This window comes from Chelonoidis abingdonii, chromosome 17, assembly GCF_003597395.2.
Source record: "Chelonoidis abingdonii isolate Lonesome George chromosome 17, CheloAbing_2.0, whole genome shotgun sequence".
Lineage (NCBI taxonomy): Eukaryota > Metazoa > Chordata > Testudines > Testudinidae > Chelonoidis > Chelonoidis abingdonii.
In genome coordinates, this window is record NC_133785.1 from 29,465,458 (window position 1) to 29,490,031 (window position 24,574).

General features: G+C 40.3%; 1 protein-coding gene across 2 annotated transcripts in view; it reads left to right on the forward strand.

The window, feature by feature from the left end:
* Positions 1–24,574, forward strand: part of CNTN3 (contactin 3) — a 237,830-nt gene that overhangs the window by 198,662 nt on the left and 14,594 nt on the right. Inside the window, exons 10-17 of one of the 2 annotated variants that reach the window (XM_032795983.2) lie at positions 2,541–2,668; positions 3,623–3,798; positions 18,480–18,597; positions 19,877–20,035; positions 20,134–20,283; positions 21,710–21,780; positions 22,805–23,039; positions 23,243–23,358. In XM_032795983.2, coding sequence (XP_032651874.1) covers positions 2,541–2,668; positions 3,623–3,798; positions 18,480–18,597; positions 19,877–20,035; positions 20,134–20,283; positions 21,710–21,780; positions 22,805–23,039; positions 23,243–23,358 — 1,153 coding nt within the window. The remainder of the gene's footprint in view (positions 1–2,540; positions 2,669–3,622; positions 3,799–18,479; positions 18,598–19,876; positions 20,036–20,133; positions 20,284–21,709; positions 21,781–22,804; positions 23,040–23,242; positions 23,359–24,574) is intronic. The other variant, XM_032795984.2, reaches the window with a different exon arrangement.

The window sequence follows — 24,574 nt, forward strand, 5'->3', positions numbered from 1 at the left end:
CCTCTGCATATCTTTCTACAAATTAGTAAGTTATTTTTCTCTTTCCAATTTTTGTTGACATTTTTTCTGATCCTAATTTTATTTTTAGACTACGTCTGTCTGTCCACTAGTATTTTGGGCTCTGTTTGTCAGGATGGAAATGCAAGGGATTTGTAAATAATACGGAAATATCATTTGCATACTGGTGCAGTTTATTGTGTTTATTTCTGTGTTCTAAATCTCCTAATGGCAGCTGCAGACAGGAAAAGAGGTGTGGCTTATGTAAATAGGGGCAGCAGTAGTGAAAGGGAAACTAACCCAAATATCTCAATTAAAGCATCTTTATCACCCATTTTCACCCTTCTATGTGAATATTTTTGGACTGATGCAGTATCTAGACTAGCTCAGATATGCCAGGTTACACTGCAACCCTGCTCTCGCAACAGCCATTATGCAAGTGTGATATAGGGTAATTTTTCTCACAATAAGGTGGAAACTACAGTTGATTGGGAAATGATTCTTGTCTTCTACAAAAAAAAGGTTAATGAAATGTTCATTGTTTAGTTTGCATTATTCTTTTTCTTTGTAAGGTTCGTTTTTGAAGGGGTGAGGATAAGGTGCTGTTGAGACACTGAAAAACTAAAACCAAAAATAATTGGTTTAAAACTTATTTTTCTTTGGTTGCCAAAAAAATACTAGTTTTTAATTTTAAGTTTTTCTATGAACATTTGAACATTTTTGACAAAAACTGACATTTTTCCATGAAAATTTTCAATTTTGCTAAAAAAAATCCCTCGTTTTCCAGGAGTAGGTGGGGAAGAAAATTGACAACATTTTTAACCGGTTCTTAGCAACACACATGGCCCTACAAAACAGGGCCAGCAGTGATCCCTCAGTTCCTTCCTCTCCCTCCCCCATCCTATCGCTCCAAGCATGCCAGGTCTCTACTGTGGTTGACCAATATCTTCATCCTATATCCTCTGGCTGCATAACCATACATATGCATCTTTCCGCAGCCCTCAGAGTGACACACTCCTTGCATGGCTGCGTGACATTTGCCGCAATGGAAGGGTATCTTAACTGTATCTTCGCTGTGTGGGTACATTAACCAAATCAGATCTCAGGCAGCCAGACTCCCTCTGGCATATTATACTGCCAGTGAGCACCACGCGTGCTATGTGGCTGAGAGCGTCTGCCACAGCAATGAAGGAGCTCCTGTCTGAATAGGTGAGTATTATTTTTTAAAATTGAGAGTAGACCCCGAGTAAAGCCAAATGATAAAACTTGTACTGGGGATGCATGTCAGATCGTTGGAGTTAGAAACATATTTCAATTTTTTATCTTCTCAGATGCATTTGAACGTTTTTCATGTTATTACAAGAGAATGTTAGTGATACATTTAAGCTCTAATTTTTGCAGGCATGTATTTCGTGATGCATTATTATCATCACACTTGCCTTTTAAACTGTCATGTATTAGTCATAAGTACTTTTCTTATTCTTTACCCTGAACGTCTGTCCGTATGTATCCTCAAATTAACAATGCAAAGTGTCTCTTGTAATCAAAAGCTGCTTCGTTATTTATTGTACTAGTGAATAAACCTGTTAGTTTAATTGTTTGCATCTTGGTATATTTAAATATTCTCTCCTTTCAGCTAGTCTAAAAGAAGAGCATTCCTGAAACAGCCGCTGTATGTGATTTTAATGGTTAATTGGGCAATTGTTCCACCTTAAGGTTAAGAGCAGTGTGGCAATAGTATGGAGCCTGGCTACAGTACCTTAGTAGTGATCTGTGATCACAGATGATTGTTGGTTTTATTACAATCATAGTGGAGATGAAGATCATTGATATTACCCTGAAACATGAGTGTCTGTTACACCTAGAAAACAAAACATTTTGTATTGTGTATTATTTACAGGATAACTAAATCCCATGTACACTATTAATGATGGTACAGTCCACTGAAACAAGCACCTTCTAAGGGACAAGTTTTGTTTCCAATACACAGCTGAAGCAAGCAGGCAGTGCACTCAGAAGATCTTTCCTTCACATCTGCCATGCAGATCTTCTCTCTCCAAGTCAAAGAGTGGCAGCAGAGCTTCTCAGTCATTACCATTGCAGTTTCAGGGCTGGACTCCCCTTGCAGCCATCTTGCCTCCTTTTGCAGGGCCCCAAATTAACAACCAAACACCTAGGCAGAGAACATCCACTGAGCTGTGCTCTGCAGTATAGGGGTGGTGGAGAGCTAAGGAAGAAACTTTTATGCACACAACAGGAAACCTGCCTCTCCCAGGCTCTGGAACCAGTTCTGAGGAAGGAGCAAGGTTCTGGATTTTCCCCAAGGAGAACAGACTTGTTAATGTATTTTCTATAGCATGCGAACACACACTGGGCCAGATTCCTCTGCTGCATATCATCACTGTATAGCAGTTAAATTTTAAAACATCCGCTTGGAGATTGATCCATTTTGCAGTGATGTAATAAGGTGAATGTTCATTTGTCTTCTGCAAACCTGTGATGCATTTTTCATCTCTCCATCATTTTTTTTTTTTTTTTTTTAGAATATCGTTATTAAAAGATGGAGGCCTAAGCCTAGCTAATGTGACTAAATTAGATGCTGGAAGTTACTCTTGTCTGGCAGAGAATCAGTTTGGAACAGCTAGTAGCACAACAAGCTTAATAGTTACAGGTATGTTTGAGGGTTTTTAGTATGATTATTTGAAATGGCTCTGAATTGCAATAAGTCCAGCAAGTAGAATCTACAAGAAGCATAGGAGTTCAAAATTTGGGCTGTAATGGGTTTATTGTGTGTGAATGGAGGTAAAGGGTCTGAGGAGTTGTATGTTTAAAAATAGTTAAATAAAAAGAGATCAGTTCTGGCTCTTTTTTTAAATTTAGAGGGGAAATCTCTCATCTATATTGTGAAATAGTTCCTAGACCAGGGCACTTGGAGTAAGGTCATCTGGATACAACTATTGGCTTGCACACTGACATACTGTATAATCTAGGGCAAAAAATTAAACCATGCTTCCTCAGTTTGGCTATCTGTAAAATAGGTCTATTTTTTACTTCCAGTTTCAACGTGTTTTGAGAATTAACTGGTGTTTGTAAAGCGCTTTGAGATAGACAGAGATTAATCTCTAAAATTACCACATTCTGTGAAGTATCAGAGGGATAGCCATGCTAGTCTGGATCTCTCTTTGCTGCTTTCACATTGTGTGCTTGCTCGACATGTAAATCTTCCACTAATAATACAAAAAGCATGCAGGAAAATGCAACAGAAATCCACAGTATGGATCAGAGAGGAAGGAAGATTTTTCCTTTAATTATTAGCAATATTAGATTTTCTATAGAACTGTACTTCTTTGTGTGCATTGCAATTTGTTGAGCACTACAAACTATGCAGCAGGTCATATTCTACTCTGAGTCACAAGAACCTCCTATTGAGGTTAATAAGCTCTCACAATACTTCAGGAACAGAATTTGATCAATAATATTTGCAAGATAGAATTTTACTAACCTAAAATGACTGCCACTGGTCAAGTGCATCTTATAGAATGTGAATGTTTAAAGCAAGCTCAGTAACACAGAAAGGTGGGATAACTGCTCAGATGGCTAAAATGACTATTTCTGCTCTCCATAGAGCCAACAAGGATAATTCTGGCACCTTCAAACATGGATGTGACTGTTGGAGAGAGTGTAATCTTGCCGTGCCAAGTTCAGCACGATCCATTGCTAGACATTGGCTTCGCGTGGTATTTCAATGGAACACTCACCGATTTCAAAAGAGATGCTTCTCATTTTGAGAAAGTAGGTGGGGTAAGTTGTGAACATTTGTTTCTTTGATTACAGGTGCATGTATCTTAAAGACAAGGTTGACTTAAAAGAGCAAAAATGTTGCACGCTTTGTGACTTCAGTGTTTTGTTTTTGTTTTTTTAAAATTTAACATGGTAGCCAAAATACAGCCAGATGTTCTCTTCTTGTGGTACATCTACACTGCAGCAGGGAGTATGCTTTCCACCTTGGGTAGACAGATGCATGCTAGCTCTGCTTAAGCCAGCACACTAAAAATAGCAGTGAAGCTAGGGGTAGCCCAGTTGCCAGCTCAGGCTAGCCAGTTGAGAACAAACACACCTGGGCTCCTTGGTGGGCTAGCCTGAGTCCCTGTCTGTGCTGCCCCCAGCTACACTGCTATTTTTAGCATCCTAGCTTGAGTAGAGCTAACATGTCCGTCCACCCCAGCTGGGAAACCCACTCCCAGCTGCAGGGTAGACATCCCTTAGTATTGTAAAATTGCCTTCCCCAAAGGAGATCAGCTGTTCAGAATTACAGGCACAGACCTTGCTGCTGTACATATTCCATAATGCAGATATTAGATATCTGAAGTCCAATAACACAAAAGAATTAAAAAATTAAGAAAGTTATTTACACTCCACCAGCACAATATCTCTTTGAACCATAGGTGAGGATCTAGATAAATTGAAAACAAGTTGTTTGCTGCCACGCAGAAATCTATTTCAATAGGTACTTCATGAGATGCATCCCATGTTCTTTGCAGTGTTTGCATTCCTCAATGGTGCACAATGTTGATGTTTAGTCTTTGCCACAGTCAACCACAAATCGACTTAACCATCAAATATATTTTTTCCAAACAATGTCAATTTGATTCATGCCTATAAATACTGAAGTCTCCATTAATAAGCATCAGAGAGGGCTCCTTTTATCCTAACATTATGTAGTCCGCTTAAGAGAGAGCAATATCAGAGTTAGATGTGTCAGCTGTGCAGTTCTACAAAGCAAGGCTGGTAAGAAGTTTGTGTGAACCTTGTGTCGAGTTTGTCTGTGTAGATTTGTACCACCTCAAATTTCACTCCGAGGTTTGGGTTTAAACCCACACAAAGTTTTAACATAACTGTTACAAGAGATCTCTATACCTGTATATAGGTAAATAATTAGGGTGCTAGAAGAGAGTTACTCAAGAATGTGTAGCAGAGTTCCTGCATTTTGTAGGACCGATAACATTTGCTGTGCACTGTGAATGGCTTCCTCTATGTAGCTCTCTGCATCAGCTCTTAATAAAAATTGCTGAGTGTCACCTGGTTTTGCATCCAACTACTGTGCAATGGCATTACATAGTTTCAAAGGAAAATTCATAAATGGGTTCAAGACGATTGGAAAGTTTGTGTAAGCCTTGGAGACCCTTTGATAAATCTGAAGGCATTTCAGATTTGTAACTGTCAAATCTTCATATCCCCAAAGGAACTAAAAGAGGATTTAAACACCTCTCCATCCCAGGCAAAGGCAACAGTTATCAGCTTGAGCTCCCTTCAAGCCCAAAGCTGGAATGTGAAAATTACTGCCCCAGTATCTGGTATAGGGGAGGACCATTCATTCCTTCATCAGTACAGACTAAAGCATGACGTAAATCCAGGATGATCTTTTCAAAGCTATGTCTATGCTGGGACATGTTATAAACATAGCAGACAGTATAAGACCGCATGTCATCTGAATATTTTGGCCTAATTTGAAATAATTTATTTGAATGATATGTAAATAAAAAATAAATTAAAAGTTTGAGGCCAGATCCGTAGCTGGTGTAAATTGACATAGCTTCATGTGGTAGCCAATGGTGCTATACTGACTTACACCAGCTGAGGATCTGCCCCATGTAAGTTGTTTCTAAGGACTCAGTGCAGTTATTGTCTGAGCACTCATTCTCCAGTGCTGCTCCTGCTGTATGGTTCTGCAGCACTCCCTGCTCAGGGCTGTGTCACAAAACCCACAATCTGGGCTTCTAATTAAGATATTCAGCTCTTGTAAAATACTTGTTTATATTTTCAGACACTCGCTGAATTGTGTCAGTCTCTGAACGCCATGCTTTCTGCCTAGTTAGCAAAACGGTTGGTTAATTACAGTGAATGAGCAAACTTGGCTTCTAAAATTCAAGTGTTTTATTTAGTTTTTAGTCACACACATGGGAAAAGCTCCAGGTTTTCCCTTTCACTGCTTGAAGCTTACTTTTCCGTTTGTTATAATAACTGGGGGTCTCCCACATCCCGGTAAGTATCCTAGACACTGGGCTAAAAGTTATGAGTGAGCTTGCTCTCTTTCTCCTCCACTCTCGGCTTCTTACAAAAATGATGTAGGTACCTAATGCCAAGAGAGGCTTTCCAGCTGAGAATCCCAAGCCGAGGGAGGCACCCTCCCTGAGAAGGGCGGGGCTTAGGAAACACCCCTTGCCTTGGCATCTCCCATTGGCCATTTTAGGTGGAGAGCTGCCCAGCATGCTGACTTTTGTGAACCCCCTTCTGAGGCACCTATCTCTCCCCATTCATTGTATAGAGTGCATAGATGCCTTACTCAAGTTTGTGAATCCCAGTGATATTCTAAGCGCCTAAGGCATCTACATAGCATTTAAACACCTGCGGGTGGTTCTTGTCAGCTGACTTGAGCTTGTGGGGTTTAGGCTGCAGTGTTATAAAATTGCAGTCTAGTGGTTCGGGATCTGGAGCCCGTGATCTGGATCCCAGGATCTGGAACTTTCCCCTATCACAGAGTCACAGGGTGCATCCCCAGCCTGAGCCCAAATGTCTAGACTGTGATTTTACAGCCCCATAGCCTGAGTCCTGTGAGCCCGAGTCAACTGACACGGGCCAGCTGTGGGTATATAACTGCAGTGTAGACATACCCAGAGTGACTTGCCTGAGGTCACACATGCAGCCTGTGGCAGAGCCAGGAACTGAACTCAGATCTCCTGAGTCTCAGTCCATTGCCAAGGTCATCCTTCCTCCCTTATTTTTCCTGTGCCCATTTGTCTAATGTATTTATAGTGTGACCATCACCATACTATCTAGATCTTTATCTGTGAAGGAGAGGAGTTGAGTCCATTAGTAAATATTTTTATAATAAATGCTATATAGGACAATGCAATGCATTTAAAAGGGTTTATTAAAAAAAATACTCTTTGGAATTATCCATTTAATCCAAGCATAAAAGGTAAAGTTTGCTATAACTGCCAAAGCCAGGTGGTTGTAGACAGCCCACTTAGCCTCAGCAGGTAACAGTGGCCTCTCGGTAAGTTTATTAAAGTTCCGTTTCCTACAGCTCTGCCTTCTTGCTGATGAAACCAATGACCAGCTAGGTGTCCGACTCCCATTGAAAATTAATGGAATTTAGGTGCCTAACTGCCCTTCTGTGCCATTGAAAATCTTTTCAAGAGGCATCACATTTAATCATTGGACATGAAAGAGGATCCATATACAGATTGGCACTTGATTAAATGCAAGTGCATACAAGAGAAATTAGGTTTCTTTTGGACAGCAAAGGGACTTTCGTAGAACTTATATTTTTTATAAAAATCTTTCTGGAAATTTGAGCTGACCGTCTGTCATGTCCCATTGTGAATCCTCTGATTTCACAGCCTGTTACCTTGCCATATTGCTGCATAGTTATTATTTATTTACTAAGTTTCAAATAAAGTACCTAAACAGGCTCTACATAAACATATCAAAATTACAAGGGAAAGGTTAACTATCGTTGATAAAAAGATCTCTTCCAATATACGTGACTTCAGTGGTAGATATGAACTCGTTGGAAAACTGATTTTTTTTTCCCAGTGAAAATTTCAACCTTTCATCCGAAAGGATAAATCAAGAACCCAAAGTTTTTGATCAGAAACCAGCTGGAAAGTTTTTGATTTTCAGGAAGAAGTCAAAATTCTCAGTGGAAGACAACTTTCTTTAATTTTTTTCACTGTATTGAATATCCAGTTTTCCATCAAAAAGCAGTTTTGATGGAAAATTCTCAGTCAGCTCTATTTAGGACCTCTCAGGACTCATCCCAGTGATTCTCCATTGGCTAACCCAGAAGTCTAAAAGATGTAGTTTTTTATTGGAATATTTTCCATAAGGCAACAACAGCTGAGGGTATGTATAGGAAACAGGAGCCTTGTCATTAATGTTTGAACAAGGTGGGGTACTGGTGCTCTGCTAACTGGAAACTACAGAAGTTAACCACAAGACAAACTAAAATACTTCGGGGGCCCAATCCAGCTCTCACTGAATTCAATGGAAAGACTTCAGAGGGAGTTGGATAGGGCCCTTAGTGAGCAAATGAGTCCGTATACTGATTTATAAAGTGTCTGATGGCGTATTCGTTCACTTGCGTTCATATTCCCCAATAATAATAGGGGATTTCAATTGGGAACTGGGATTTCAGCTGGGATCACACCACCTCAGAATGGTATGCAGAGATAAAATTTCTAGACAACATTAATGACTGCCTCTTGAAGCAGCTAATCCTGGAGAGGCAATTTTTTTATTTAATCCTAAGTGGTACATAGGATCTGGTCTAGCTGAACTGCTCAGTAGTAGGGCCCATAATGGAATGAAATTGAACATCCTTGTAGGGGTTCAGATACCAAGGAAATCCACTCTGGTAGCATTTAATTTCAGAAATGTGGGTGACACAGAACCAAGGAGGCTAGTTAAATGGACATTACAAGGAACAGTCATAGGAGTGCAATGTTTGCAGGCTACATGGAAATTTTTTTAAAAACACCATAATAGAGGCTCAAACTCTATGCATAGCTCAAATAAAAAAAAAAGTAAGCTTACCAACAATATGCCACCATGGCTTAGAACATAAGAACGGCCGTACCGGGTCAGACCAAAGGTCCATCTAGCCCAGTATCTGTCTAGCAACAGTGGCCAATGCCAGGTGCCCCAGAGGGAGTGACGCTAACAGGCAATGATCAAGTGATCTCTTTCTCCTGCCATCCATCTCCATCCTCTGACAAACAGAGGCTAGGGATACCATTCCTTACCCATCCTGGCTAAGAGCCATTTATGGACTTAACCAACATGAATTTATCCAGTTCTCTTTTAAACGTTGTTATAGTCCTAGCCTTCACAACCTCCTCAGGCAAGGAGTTTCACAAGTTGACTGTGCGCAGCGTGAAGAAGAACTTCCTTTTATTTGTTTTAAACCTGCTGCATATTAATTTCATTTGGTGACCCCTAGTTCTTATATTGTGGGAATAAGTAAATAACTTTTCCTTTTCCACTTTTTCAACATCACCCATTATTTTATATACCTCTATCATATCCCCCATTAGTCTCCTCTTTTCCAAGCTGAACAGAGTAAAAGAGGCAGTTACAGACAAAAAGACATCTTTTAAAAATTGGAAGTCAAATCCTACTGAGGAAAACAGAAAGGAACATAAAGTCTGGTAAGTCAAATGTAAAAGGGATAATTAGACAGGCCAAAAAAAAATTTGAAGAGCAACTAGCAAAAGACACAAAAACAAAAAGGAATTTTTTTAAGTATATCAGAAGCAGGAAGCCTGCCAAACAATCAGTGGGGCTACTGGACAATCAAGGTGATCAAGGTGCTAAAGGAGTACTCAAGGAAGACAAGGCCTTTGTGGAAAAGCTAAATGAATTCAGCACAGATGATGTAAGGGGAGATTCCCACACCTGAGCTATTCTTTTTAGATGACAAATCTAAGGAACTGGCCCTGATTGAGGTGTCAGTAGAGGAGGGTTTGGAACAAATTGATAAATTAAGCAGTAATATGTCACCAGGACTAGCTGGTATTCACCCAACAGTTCTGAAATTGCAGAACTGCTGACTGTGATATGTAAACTATCACTGAAGTCAGCCTCTGTACCAGATGATTGGAGGATAGCTAATGTAACACTGAGTTTAAAAAGCCTCCAGAGGCAATCCTGGCAATTAAGGCCAGTAAGCTTGACTTCAGTACCATGCAACTTGATTGAAAGTATAGTAAAGAACAGACTTATCAGACACGTTAACACAATATATTGAGGAAGAGTCAACGTCGCCTTTGTAAAGAGAAATTATGCCTCACCAGTTCGGTAGAATTCTTTCAGGGGGCCAACAAACATATGGACTATGTTGATCCAGTGGATATAGTGTACTTGGACTTTCAGAAAGCCTTTGACAAGGTCCCTCACCGAAGACTCGTAAGCAAAGTAGGCAGTCATGGAATAAGAGGGAAAGTCCTCTTATGGATTAGTAACTGGTTAAAAGACAGGAGACAAAGGGTAGAAATAAATGATCATTTTTCAGAATGGAGAGAGGTAAATAGCGGTGTCCCCCAGGTATCTGTACTGGGGTCAGTGCTGTTCAGTATGTTCATAAATGATCTGGAAAAAGAGGTAAACAGTGAGATGGCAAAGTTTTCAGATGGTACAAAACTACTCAGGATAGTTTATGTGCAAAGTTGAGTGTGAAGTTACAAAGAGATCTCACGCAACTGGGTGACTGGAAAACAAAATGGCAGATGAAATTCAGTGTTGATAAATGCAAAGTAATGCACACTGGAAAACATAAGCCCAGCTAAACATACAGAATGATGGGCGTAAATTAGCTGTTACTACTCAAGAAAGATCTTGGCGTCATTGTGAATAGTTCTCTGAAAACATCTGTTCAATGTGCAGCAGAAGTCAAAGCTAACAGAATGTCAGGCACCATTAGGAAAGGTTAATATAATAGGACAGTAAATATCATAATGCCATCATATAAATCCATGGTATACCCACACCTTGAAAATTGTGTGCCATTCTGGTCTCCCATCTCAAAAAAAGATATATTAGTAATGGAAAAGGTACAGAGAAGCACAACAAAATGTTCTAAAAGTATAGAACACCTTCTGTGTGAGGACCGCTTAAAAAGACTGGGATTCTTCAGTTTAGAAAATATATGACTAAAGGATTATATGATAGAGAGCTATAAAACCATGAATGGTGTGGAAAAGTGAATGAGGAAGTATTATTTACTCCTTCACCTGACACGAGCGAGGGATCACTCAAGGAAATTAATAGGCAGTAGTTTAAATCAAACATAAGGAAGCACTTCTTCATGCAACACACAGTTAACCTGTGGAACTTATTGCCAGGGATGTCGTGAAGGCCAAAATTATAACTGGATTCAAAGAAGTATTAGATAAGTTCATGGAAGATAGGTCCATCAATGCCTTTGGGTCAGGGATGCAACCCCATGTTCTGAGTGTCCCTAAATCTCTGACTACCAGAATCTGGGACTGGATCATAGGGGAATGATCGTTCAATAAGTTTCCCTGTTCTGTTCATTCCCTCTGAAAGATCTGGCACCAGCCACTGTTGGAAGAGAGGATACTGGGCTAGATGGACATTGTCATGACCCTGTGTGGCTATTCATATGTTCTTATTCACTGTATAAAAAAATAGCTAGAGACTCCAATTTTGGTGGTGGCTGGCAGTGACTGCGGCAAATGCAAAGAAACTTTTTCAACTGATGTTTTCTCTTTGAGATGAGCAATGATGTAATAATATAGTGGGAGTTCCTAGAACATTCTTGAGGGAAGTGGCATGCCTTCTATCTTTGACATATAGCAGCTCTTAGAAATGTTATGGTAGTACCTGTTATGCAACTTACAGCTCTTCCGTATGGACCCCAAAAATGACAGGATATAACATTGTTTTACATCTTTTTTTGTTAGAAAGATGAGTCATAGGAGCAGCACGGGAAATCAAGCAGTTTTTGAAATTGTGAACAGATTGCCTGTAAACTGCTTCAGATATCATGTGTTCAGACAGTCCGGCAGCAGTTGAAATTGTCTTCCAGCCAACAAAATGAAATGGAAGGATGGATTTAGTTTGTTTTCAGTCCAATTCCATCCAGGAGCAGTAAGAACAGATGCACACTTGCAGACGTACACAGAGCAAAGCTGCAGCATGGATTCCCTTTTAACACTGACCATGTTGGTTCACTCCACACTGGCCTTAGCTTGTAAGTTCTGTGGAGCACAATGCCATAACAGGTGCTCATATAGGATATGTCTACACTACGAGATTATTCCGATTGTACAGAAACCGGTTTTTTAAAACAGATTGTATGAAGTCAAGTGCACACGGCCACACTAAGCACATTAATTCGGCGGTGTGCGTCCGTGTACCGAGGCTAGCATCGATTTCTGGAGCGTTATACTGTGGGTAGCTATCCCGTAGCTATCCCATAGTTCCCGCAGTCTCCCCCGCCCATTGGAGTTCTGCTTTGAGATCCCAATGCATGATGGGGCAAAAACAGTGTCGCGGGTGATTCTGGGTAAATGTTGTCACTCAATCCTTCCTCTGTGAAAGCAACGGTAGACAATCATTTTGTGCCCTTTTCCTCTGGATTGCCCTGGCAGATGCCATAGCATGGCAACCATGGAGCCTGTTTTGCCTTTTGTCACTGTCACCGTATGTGTACTGGTGCTGCTGACAGACACGGTACTGCAGTGCTACACACAGCAGCATTCATTGCCTTGCAAGGTGCAGAGATGGTTACATCCCTATTGCACCATCTGCCATTGTAAATTGGCGATGAGATGATGGTTATCAGTCATTTTGCACCGTTTGCAATGGAAATTGACGATGATGGTTATCAATCCTTTTGTACCATCTGCTCCTGTCATGGTGATGCCCGGCGGCCTCGCTGAGGTCGGCCGGGGTGCATGGACAAAATGGGAATGACTTCCCGGGTCATTCTCTTCTTTATGTTTTGTCTAAAAAGAGTCAGTCCTGCCTAGAATATGGGGTAAGTGTACTAGAGAGCCAGAGAGCACAGCTGCTCCGGGTCAGAGCCCCAGAGATCCCGCAGAAATGATGCACTGCATGCCATTCTAGGGGTGCCCCTGCAACAACCCCACCTATTGCTTCCCTCTCCCCAACCCTTCTGGATACCATGGCAGCATCCCCCCATTTGTGTGATGAAGTAATAAAGAATGCAAGAATAAGAAACATGATTTTGTGAGATAAAATGAGAGGGAGGCAGCTTCCAGCTGCTATGATAGTCCAGGCAGGACTTAAAGGTAAGAGTGAGGGGGAGAGGAGCGCAGCCTCCCACTGTAGATTAGTCCAGGGAGTACAGAACTTCTTAGGGGGCGCTCATGGAGCTCAGACTCCAGCTGCTATGATAGGACGGTTACCAAGCCTTTGTACCATCTGCCGGGAATGACTGGGAGTAATTCCTATTTTACCAAGGCGCCCCCACCTGACCTCACGAAGCCAGCCAGGAGCACTCACGGGCTGATGATGACGATGGATAGCAGTCGATGTACCGTCTGCCACGGAAGGGGATGTTGTGTTCGGCGCTGCAGCACCCCGTCCACCAGCAGCATGCAGTAGACATAGGGTGACATTGAAAAAAGCAAGAAACGATTTTTTCCCCTTTTCTTTTGGAGGAGGGGGAGAAGAGTGTAAATTGATGACATACACCCGAAACACCTGGGAAAATGTTTTTGACCCTTCAGCCATTGGCAGCTCAGCCAAGAATGCAATGCTTTTCGGAGACTGTGGGGACTGTGGGATAGCTGGAGGACTCAGTACCCCCTCCCTCCCTCCATGAGTGTCCATTTGATTCTTTGGCTTTCCATTACGCTTGTCACACAGCACTGTGCTGAGTCCCTGCTGTGGCCTCTGTCTGTGATAGCCTGGAGATTTTTTCAAATGCTTTGTCATTTCGTCTTCTGTAACGGAGCTCTGATAGAACAGATTTGCCTCCCCATACAGCGATCAGATCCAGTATCTCCCGTGTGGTCCATGCAGAGTTAATTCGGTTTAATGCTGCTAAATTCAGTTTAAACGCGTAGTGTAGACCAGGCCATAGTATGGGCTGCCAGTTTGTATTGCATAGGTTAGGGTAGAATGCAGGGGGGAAGGTGACCTTCCTATCACGTTAACTTGTCCACACTAGCAAAGATTTAATTGTGCTGGCCAGAGATGCCAGTGAAACTTACTCTGTTGCAAGTTCTCTAATGATCAGTGACAGTAGAGAGCACCAGCTATGTCGCAGCAGTGTTGGCCAAGTATTTTCAAGGTATCCCAGAATGATTTATGTGAAACTTCAGGACTTTGATAGCAGCACATTATTTGGGATGTAGTGTATGAAAAATACTGGAACTTATTCTACAGAACTCTATTGTTTACTGCAACTGGAAAGGGGATTTGTTTTAGCCCATTCTAACTTGTCATCCAAGGAGCAGTCAGACTTTTATTTAAAGTAACATTATTTTATTTGACAATCCTCTGGGTAAATTTATGTGTAGAAGGCTTAGTACGAGATTAATTTGTGCTGATAAATTTCAATGTTGAGAATATGTGCTGAATGTGCACTTCCCGTCAGGTAGTTTCTGTACTCCAGGTTGCCTTTGCATTGCTCGGTCTCAGGTTATGTGTAATCTGCTGTTGGTGATGTGATTACAGCACATGTAGAGATACACAAATTAGCTTTAATCTAACTAGCTCAAGTACCAGTAGCAGTGAAGTCACGGCAGCATTCACTTCAGTGATAGCCACCTAAGTACATCTGCAGGGTCTCAGTGGGTTTATAAGCCCATGTTGAAGCCTCATGTTGCCATTACTTCACTGCTATTGATTCCCAAGCTGACTAGGTTAAAGCTACCTTGGATATGTCTACACATATTGCAGTCATGCGTCCCAATTTGCAATGTAGACATACCCTCAGTATTTTGTGGGGTATTGCAGCCAATGTTAGCATTGTCTTGTAAATTCTTTTCCTGTAATTATTTACATCTGCATTATATTAGTGAACATAACATTACATTTATTTATTCCTGTATAGTAAGGAGAGCTGTTAAAAATTACTTTTAGGTTGCATTACGCAAAGAGGTTATGGGTGGTATTAGTAGGACCAGCACTTAAAAAAAATCAAAACTAAAGGCTTGATTTTGCTGTCATTCAAGTCAGCAGTGAAATTTCTTTTGACTTGAATGAAGCAGGAATAATCTGTGAGACACAAGCCGGTAACAATATTGCAAGTTTATGTAAAATAAATTTTAGAGTCTTGTATTTTAATAATGGGCAGTCTCTCTGGAAACAAATGATCCTTGAAATATTAGGATCAAAATGCAAGTGCTAATGGTGGTGAACGTAAAACAAGCACCCCAAAGAGTTTCAATGTTTATTCAGTCAGATTGCAGTCTCAAAGAAACCCTTAGCAAAGAGTGCCCATGTACATTTCTGAGTGACTTTGGCATACATTTGTAAGTGCAGTAAGGGTTATAAAACAACAGTCATCCAAAGCAGTGGCACTTCTCCTTTCTCCCACACATTGTTAAATCATCAGCCACATGACCAATAGAACTGAAAGGTCCCACCAGACAGGAGCCTCACCCTCAGATGCATCACTCCTCTGCCTGACTTGAAAGCATGCTTGGAAGGTCAACACATTTTAGTAAACAAAAAGAAAAGTTCTCAAGTCTTCTAGGATGTGTCTGTTCCAAAAGGGGGCATATCTTCTTTCTGTGGAAGGGCAACTTATTCAGAATAAAAGTCACTCTGAGGAGGAAGCTAGTCACCAAAGGTGGAGAACGTTTACTGAGGAGTTTTACTCTTGCAACATAAAACACTTAATTCTCACCAGTGCACTCCAAACTTAGACACCCTAAAAATGCTCTGTCCATTAGTAGTCTCCCATTAAAGATGCAGGTAGGGCAAAGTGGACTGTTGTAGCAGTCTACTCTCCTATGACCTCAGTCCTGGAGGGTGCTAAACAGCTCTCCGCAAGAGTGTGCAGCACCCTTTCTTCCCACTGAAGTCAGTGCGAGTTGAGGGTGTGAAATACCACTCAGGATCAGCTCTAAATGTGAAAAGTTCATAGAAATGTAGGATTGGAAAGGACCTCGAGGTAATCTAGTCCACCCCCTGAGCTTAGGAAGATTAAGTATACATAAACCATCCCGTTCTTAAACTCCACTGATGGGGATTACTTACTCCCTAAGTAACCTGTTTCAGTGCTTAACTATTCTTATAGTCTGAAAAATGTTCTTAATATCTAACCTAAATCTCCCTTGCTGTAAACTAGCAACCTTTTATGTATTTGAAGACTATTCTGTCCCCGCTCAGTCTTCTTTTCTGTAAACTAAATGTATCTATTTTCAGCCTTTCCTTACAGGTCATGTTTTCTGTGGCATTGATGTTTTACAATGTCCTAATTGGTCTGTGTGTTTTTCTTAAATGTTCTAGCCATTCAGAACAACTTTACTACTCTTTTCTGGCTGGATTGTTTGTGTCTGAGGCTTGGTTGACGTCAATAATAATAATAATAATTAATTAATTAATTACTTAATGTATTCTATTTTCTTGGTATTAGAGGCTTCAGCCAAGATTCATGCAAACCCCCAGTCAAGCAGTCCCTCTCTAAAGAGCTTACAGTCTAAGTACACAGGACATAAGATGGGAGGAGAAATAGAAGCACAATCAAATGAATGACTTGCCCGAAGTCACTCAGATCAGTAGCAGCACCATGATTAGGACTCCCAGTCCAGTGTTCTGTCCCGTAGACTACATGACCTCTCTAGACAATGCTTCCTCTCCTGTAATAACCCTTAAATAGAGGTTCTCAAGTAGTGAACATTTCTACCAACTAAATGATCCATAGATGGCCAGTTTAAAATTCTTCTGCAAGTGGCAGGATTTCCAGGCTATAATCAGGTTGAGTCAGGGGTTCTGATTTTGGCTCCATGAGTGTAACTCCAGCATAGTTCCTTTGGAGTCAGTTTGACCCCAGATTTATCCCAGTATAACTGAGTTTAGAAACTGACTTACAGACTCATCTCTTGGGAAGATGAGATATGAAATGCCTTGTAAGGAGTTACTCAGCAGCAGGAAAGAGGGGATATCCCTTCTTCTGAAGAATCTTCCTCTGTGGCTGTACAAAGGGAAAGAGTGTATCCAATGCAGGATCAAACCCTAAAGCAGTACTGCAGAAATAAATGTTAAGTTGCAAACCTAACACTTCTCAGTGCATTTTGAAATTTCAGCTATCAGTCAATCAATGTAAAGCAAGTGCATACAGTGCAGTCTGAGGAAAGAAGAATGCACTGTGGATGAAATGCTCAGTTAAAAACCAAAAATAACACCAAGGGAATCTTAAAATAGTGTGAATTCAGCCAAAGAGTTACAAATGTACAACTCCTTTAAAAAAAAAAAAAAGATATTTGTGTGACATTAAATATGGAACACCTACCATGGAAAGTCTGCAGAAGGAAAAAAATTAGTTTTGTGATTCCCACCTACAATTTTATCTCATGTAAGGACACAGCAGTTTGAGGGGATGGAGCAAAATTGACTCTCTAAAACCAATCTAATCTTGCATTGTCACATTCTATTTTACTCACACACCTACAGAAGAAGCTGAATTTTTTCATACCAATTTCACATGGCTACCTTTTCTAAAAGTCTGTTATATCTGAACTAAACTAGGAGTCTGCTTAAGAGTATAACCTTCTATTTAGAATGCAAACTCCACAAGGGACTGATAAGAGGTCCTTTGAGTCAGGCAACTACATTAATGTATTATAGGAGATGAGATTAGTGCATCACAAGTAAAATCATAGTTGTGACTGAGCAGGGCTGTGACAGTAAAGTTGCAGAGGGTTTACTATGCTGCTGCAGGGCTGATGACACCCAATCCTTGCAGGTGCAAAGGGCGAGGAAGGGGACTCTAGGCTCCTGGCGGGGCAGGACTGCAAGAAGGAGGAGGAGCCTCTGATTGGAGGGAAGGGCACCTCACTGCTCAATGGCTCCTGTCTTCTCAGTTGTCTGAACTCCCAATTATCCAAATAAAATCAGTGTCCCCCCTGCTATTTGGACAATCAGCAGTATGCTGCATACCAAAACCCCTTGCATTGTGCATACTCACAACCGTATGGAGACCACCAGATGTATAAGAAGAGAAGATGGAAGGGAAAGTAAGTGGAAAACCACTGTAAGTGGATGACATTGAAGTTTACACAATCCTGTTATCCTGATGTCCCAACTAGGGAGTGAGCATACACTTCTATTCTACACCTTGACCTTACAACCCTACAATTCCAGGACCGTATTTGATTTAAGTTTCAGTCACTTTTTGCATATATGTCATTCCAAGGAACCATAATTGACATTCTGATTGCTAACATAAGCTATTTGGTCAAGAAATTCTTTAATATTTCCAACACATTAATATGGTTAACCTCATGTGTACATATTCCAGAAATCCCCTAGAAATCTGTTATTTCAAGCGTAAACAGACCTTTTGTGGATTATTTGTTTACCACAAGATACATATTGCTAAATCGTATAACCCTAGGCCAAGAACTGTAGGCTAACTAACTAGGCCTCATACTTTTGCAGAGCCTGTAACAAATATTTTTATAAATTTTCTGTTTCCCTCTATTTACATTACAGCTTTACTTGCTTTCCTTATTGGCATTTTTAACATTTCTTAACATATAAATTAGATAAGCTCGTTAGATACAGACCTACCAAGATCAGTTCAAGAGGTCAGAGGTCTACAGAAGCATATTAGTTATAACAGGAAGTGAGCACATTTTCTCCTCCTTACAGAACAGCTGTACTTTGGAAACATTGGACATTTTGGACCGCTTGCTTAGTAGTTAGTAGAATGTGTACTTTGCATTAAATATAAAACGACTTTATGTATTCAACAGAGTGCATCAGGAGATTTAATGATTAGAAACATCCAGCTGAAACACAGTGGAAAATATGTTTGCATGGTAAAGACAGAAGTGGATAGTGTATCATCGGCAGCACATCTGATAGTACGAGGTAAACTTTGGCTATTTTGCTGATCTTATTTTCTAATGACTTTCCTAGCTGACATTGTGAAACATAGAAGGAGCTAGATTGTGACTTGAACTATACACACATGTAAGTGAGGAATGGAGAATATGAATACTCCTCCCCCCCCCCGACCCACCATGTGCATGCACACACAGCCCTGCTTGGACCCTGCACGCCCACTTACACTCTCCTTGGAATCTGGAGGAGCAGACAATGGGAGGAGTACTGGCTTTACACCTGTTCTCATGGCTAGTTGAGCTAGTGAGGGAGGGCAGGGGTGTAGAAACTTCATGCTAATAGAAATGCAGTTGTGAATGACCTCCACCAAAGGAGCAAATAGGCAATTGTGGCCTACTCATACACCTGTCACGCCTCAGGCTTTGTCCTCGAGACACAATTTAGTCCAAATTATGGAATCTGATGGTATTTATCTTAACTCAAGATTATTTTAGCTATTAGAGATTAAACTGTAGCCCCAAATAAACTCTAGTTATTGATTAGCTAGCTGAACTTATTGCTAATACAGCGACAAAAATTCCAAAATCTACATTCATTCAGTGTATTTGAAAATGCACTTGACGTTTTACAGTGGTGGCTGAACTGTTGAGCATTTCATCACTACCACCACCCTCTGGGGCAAGGCCAGTTTTCATCTTCTGTTTGTGCAGCGCCTAGCGCAAGGGGTTACTGGTCCATGACTAGGGCTCCGAAGTGCTACCACCATAATAATAATAATAATTTCCTCTCCTGTTATGTGTGAGGCAAAAGCAGCATCTTTTACAGGGTCTCACAGAATCAGGATTTTCCAGCATGCCGCAGGAAGCTTGCCTGAGTGAATTGCTGTCCAGGGTGCTGATCTGATGTGCTGAAAAATTACTGCAGTGCATCATACAGAAAACAGCTTTAGATAACAAATTGGAGGACTACCGAACTGTATTAGTAAATTAAAGGAGGACATCAAAGACTAAAGAAAAAGGCATTTCATTTGAAAAGGTAGAGGAATCTTGCTGAACAGAGGTCCCTGAAAGAACCTATCATCTGTGTTATAGTTTTGGAATTACCATTTCAGAACTTGGTTTTCACAGCTATAAAATACCAGACAGAAGTTCAGGAAATGTGAAAACTGGTATTTTTATTGCAAGCTAAATTGTTTTATTCCCCCCACAGGGTTGGTAAAATACGAATCAGTTGGGGCTGTATTTGTGGGTTTTGCTACCTTCACAACATACCACCAACGTCTCAATCTGCTTTCTGATTGTTTTAGGCTCCCCTGGCCCCCCTGAACACGTGAAAGTGGATGAAATAACGGATACCACAGCTCAGCTCTCTTGGCAAGAGGGCGCAGATAATCACAGCCCAGTCACTACTTACACTATTCAGGCAAGAACACCGTTTTCAGTCGGTTGGCAGAGAGTCACAACAGGTAAAACAAGAAACCTTGTTATAGTGTCTATATCCATTTGAAATGGTTATTTAAGGGGAGAGGGAAAGTTCCTAATGCCCCACAATTTTATTGAATAGTTCCTGATGTCATCGATGGAAACACTTACACGGCCACGGTAGTGGATTTAAATCCTTGGGTTGAATATGAATTTCGTGTCGTTGCCAATAACAAAATCGGAGGTGGAGAACCTAGTTTACCCTCAGAAAAAGTAAGAACTGAAGAGGCAGGTTAGTGGGTTTTTTCTATTTGTTTGTTTATAATTAAAATGCCGTGGCTACAAAACAGCATTCAGACCTATGATCCTTTTCATACTAGTTTTGAACTACGGTCCAATATAAAGGCACAGAAATAACTTGTTTGTGATTTTTCCATGCAGCTAGATGAGTGACCTTGCGCTACTGCTATCATCAACAAAACATCCCAATACATGCTACAGCATGCTGAGATCTCGTTGTGTTCAGTCAGCTATGTAGAGGCTACAGATTTCAATGGATGTAGAGGGGATTTCTTTATTTCATTAAATAAAGGAGTACAACAGTGCAAGTCTCAACATGGGATTGCTTCAAATTTGCACTCAATTCATCCAGAAGAAAGTATCATTTGTACTAGACAGTAAAGTTGTTTTCATAGTACAGCCTGGGAGCGCTGCCTTCCTCACACATTTAATGTTCTGCCATTAGTGCTATTGAACACTCATCGGTGATGGATAACGAAGCACAGACTCTAGTGCTTACATGCTAAGATAAGGAAAACCAATTTTAATCACTACAGGATGGAATTACGAGAGGTCACTGAATAGTTGCATTTTCTCTGAAGCACTGAAGTATTAAAAGAGTCTTTTTAAAAAAAAACAAAGCAAAGCACAGGACTAGAAAATTACTCTATCCAACAAGCCCTGTTTTTAATGCTTGAGAAACACAAGGTGACTTTAGTATAAGTGAAGATTGGGATTTTCTTTGCAGTCAGCATCGTAAAGGTTTATAGAGTATACAAAGAGTTGGAGCATAAAGTATGCATGTGTGGTTATCTAACAGTAATATTTTTCTGCTCAGGACATGGGAGGGGATTATTCAATAATCATCGTTCTCATTAAAATCTAATGCTGTCATGTTGGCAAGGTTACTGCTAATTTGTTTATCCTGAGGTTAGGTATAGGTTGTCATTTTTTTTTCATTCATAGATCAAGTTACTTTGGTTTTACCACTTTTGCTTTTCTTCTTCTCTTTTCATCTTGGTGCACCTGGTACATATAAGAGAATATATTGATGAATTCCAATAAGATGGTAGTTACACTGAGTAAGAACATTGCAGAAGTGATCTGTGTAGCGTACCCAGCATGACAGCTTGCAGCATGTCTCAAGTTGTTCAGGGGCTCTTAAATTTTAAACCAAGGTGCAATCCTGCAAATCAGTGAGTTCCTTCTGTAAGTTCTGTGCTAAGCACAGCAAGTGCACTAGCAAAATGAGTGCAGGAAGTGCTTGGTGCTTCCAAGGATTGGGCCCACACAACAGCGTAGAAACAACTGCCCTGTTTTGAGCAACAAATTGAGTAAAACTTTTGAGTTCCTTTCAAAGCATAGATTAGTCTCATACAAAGTCATCGGTTTAGTATGTGCCTATATGTTTATCTAAACTATGTGTTTCTTCTTCACAGTTCCTGAAATACCCCCATCTGAAGTAAGTGGAGGAGGAGGCAGCAGGTCTGAACTGGTCATAACATGGGATGTAAGTTTTCTGGCAAGAGATATTCTTCCAAGAATAACTCTTTTTTCATACAAATTCCCACCCAGAGATCAAACCCCTTGCATTCAGCAGCATCTCATCTAGGACATATGAGTGTGCTAACATTCTATAATGTTGACTATGCATATTTCCTTCCCGCTTTCACTTCCCTTAGTTACTGTCCTAGAACAGAATCAACATAAAATATAGTTAACATTCCTGAGATTGCTTCTGGCTTAGCACAAATGTTAAGAGAAATGTAGAAACATTGTTGGAGAGTCAAGCAGAAGAATTATGCCTCTAATTTTGTCCACTCCTAGTGGCACTCTGGAGCTTCTCCTTGATTCTGCTAGTCTTGGACTATCCAGGCTGGCACATAAGAGTAAGGAAGACAGTTGATTAACACTTTATATTAAGGGTTTCATTTGTAAATTGTTTATAAAAGGTTAATAAATGTTGTGTGTTACATTCATGTTACATTACATCCCTAGCCTCAGTTTGTCAGAGGATGGAGATGGATGGCAGGAGAGAGATCACTTGATCATTACCTCTTAGATTCACTCCCTCTGGGACACCTGGCATTGGTTTCTGTCTGTTGACAAGATACTGGGCTGGATGGGCCTTTGGTCTGACCCAGTATGGCCATTCTTATGTTCTTATAAGTACTATGTGTTATAGATGGTTGTCACTTCAGTAGGTGTTAAATAGTTATAACCCACCAGTAGTAAGCAATTTGGTGTCCTGGTGAACTTGTTAACTTTTCATACAAATATCAATTAGTAACTTTTTTAATCCTTTATAAACAATTTATAAATAGAACCTTAATATAAAATGTGACGAACATTTTTAAAAATATTTACTCAGTGTCTATCAATCCAGTTTACTTAGTGAAAAACAAGCAACATTCCTAACAATTTATTCTGTTTTTAAAGGCAGTCTTACAGTACAAATCGTGAGGTAGCCTCAGGGGAGCACACTTTAATATACCGTACATAACCCGTGAACTTGTATCCTTGTTTTTGCACAGCCTGTTCCTGAAGAATTACAAAATGGTGAAGGATTTGGATATGTTGTTGCTTTCCGACCTCTTGGCGTTACGACATGGATACAGACTGTAGTCACATCTCCTGATACACCAAGATATGTCTTTAGAAATGAAAGCATCCTGCCATTTTCACCGTATGAAGTCAAAGTTGGTGTATATAATAATAAAGGAGAAGGGCCATTTAGTCCAGTAACCACAGTGTTTTCTGCTGAAGAGGGTACGTGTTTGAATCATCTCTTGAATGGTTTTCTTAATGCCTGTTTGATATGATAATATTACAACAGCTGAATAAATATTTGCTTCGCAGATATCACTGAGGCCATTTTCAATTAAAAGCCATGCTGACATTTTTATTTTCCTCTTTACTATTTACCATTCCTGTTTACTATTGTTCTCTTATGTTTTTATTTCCAAATACAGAGCCTACCATAGCACCTTCTGGTGTCGCTGCAAAAAGCTTGTCATCTTCAGTAATTGAAGTTTCCTGGAATGCCATTCCTTGGAAAATGAGTAGTGGACGGTTATTAGGTTATGAGGTAAACCCCTTTAACTATGCACCCTCCAATAGGGTAGCATGACCATAATTATGTTTTATTTCCTAATCATTTATTTGTGAGTTAGCAGTCATGCAGTATGTTCAAATAATAATAAGAACATAGCAGTAGGAATATATTACCGAACAGCTGACCGGGATGGTGATTGTGGAATGCTCAGGAAGATTAGATAAGGTCTAAAAATAGAAAACTCAGTAATAATGGGTGGAATTTCAGCTATATGGACTAGGTACCTGTCACCTCAGGATGGGATGCAGACGTAAATTTTCTAGACACCATTAATGACTAATACTTGGAGCAGCTAGTCCTGGAACTCACAAGGGGAATGGCAATTCTTGGTTTAGTCCTAAGTGGAGCACAGGATCTGGTCCAGGAGGTGTATATAGCTGAAAAATTTGGTAATAGTGACCATAATGTAATGAAATGTATTATCCCCTGGTGGCGGGAACCAAAGAAGCCCACGACAGTAGCATTTAACTTTAGAAAGGGGAACTACACAAAAATGGGGAAGCTAGTTAAATGGAACTTAAAAGGAACAGTCACGAGTGAAATGCCTGCAAGCTGTATGGAACCTTTTTAAAACACACCATAATAGAGGCTCACGTTAAATGTATACCTCAAATTTTTTAAAAAAAGTAAGAGGACCAAAAAAATGCCACCATAGCTAAACCGACTAAAAGAGGCAAAAAAGTTAGAGGCAAAAAGAAATAATTTAAAAATTGGAAGTAAGATCCTACTGAGGAAAATAGAGAGGAGCGTAAACCCTTGCAAGTCAGGTGTAAAAGTATAATTACACAGGCCAAAAGAGAATTTGAAGAGCAACTAGCAAGACTCGAAACTAATAACAAAAAAAAATTAAGTACATCCAAAGCAGGAAGCCTGCTAACAAGCGGTGTGGCCACTGGATGACCAAGGTGCTAAAGGAGCACACAAAGAAGACAAGGCCATTGTGGAGAAGCTAAATTAATTCTTGCATCGGTCATCACTGAGAGGGATGTGAGGGAGATTCCCACACCTGAGCTTGTTCTTTTTAGGTGACAAATCTGAGGAACTGGCCCAGATTCAGTTGCTGATAGAGGAGGTTTTTAAAAGTAATAAGTCACCAGGACCAGATGGTATTCAGCCAAGATTTCTGAAGGAAATCAAATACGAAATTGCAGATCTACTAACTGTGGTATGTAAATTATCACTGAAATCA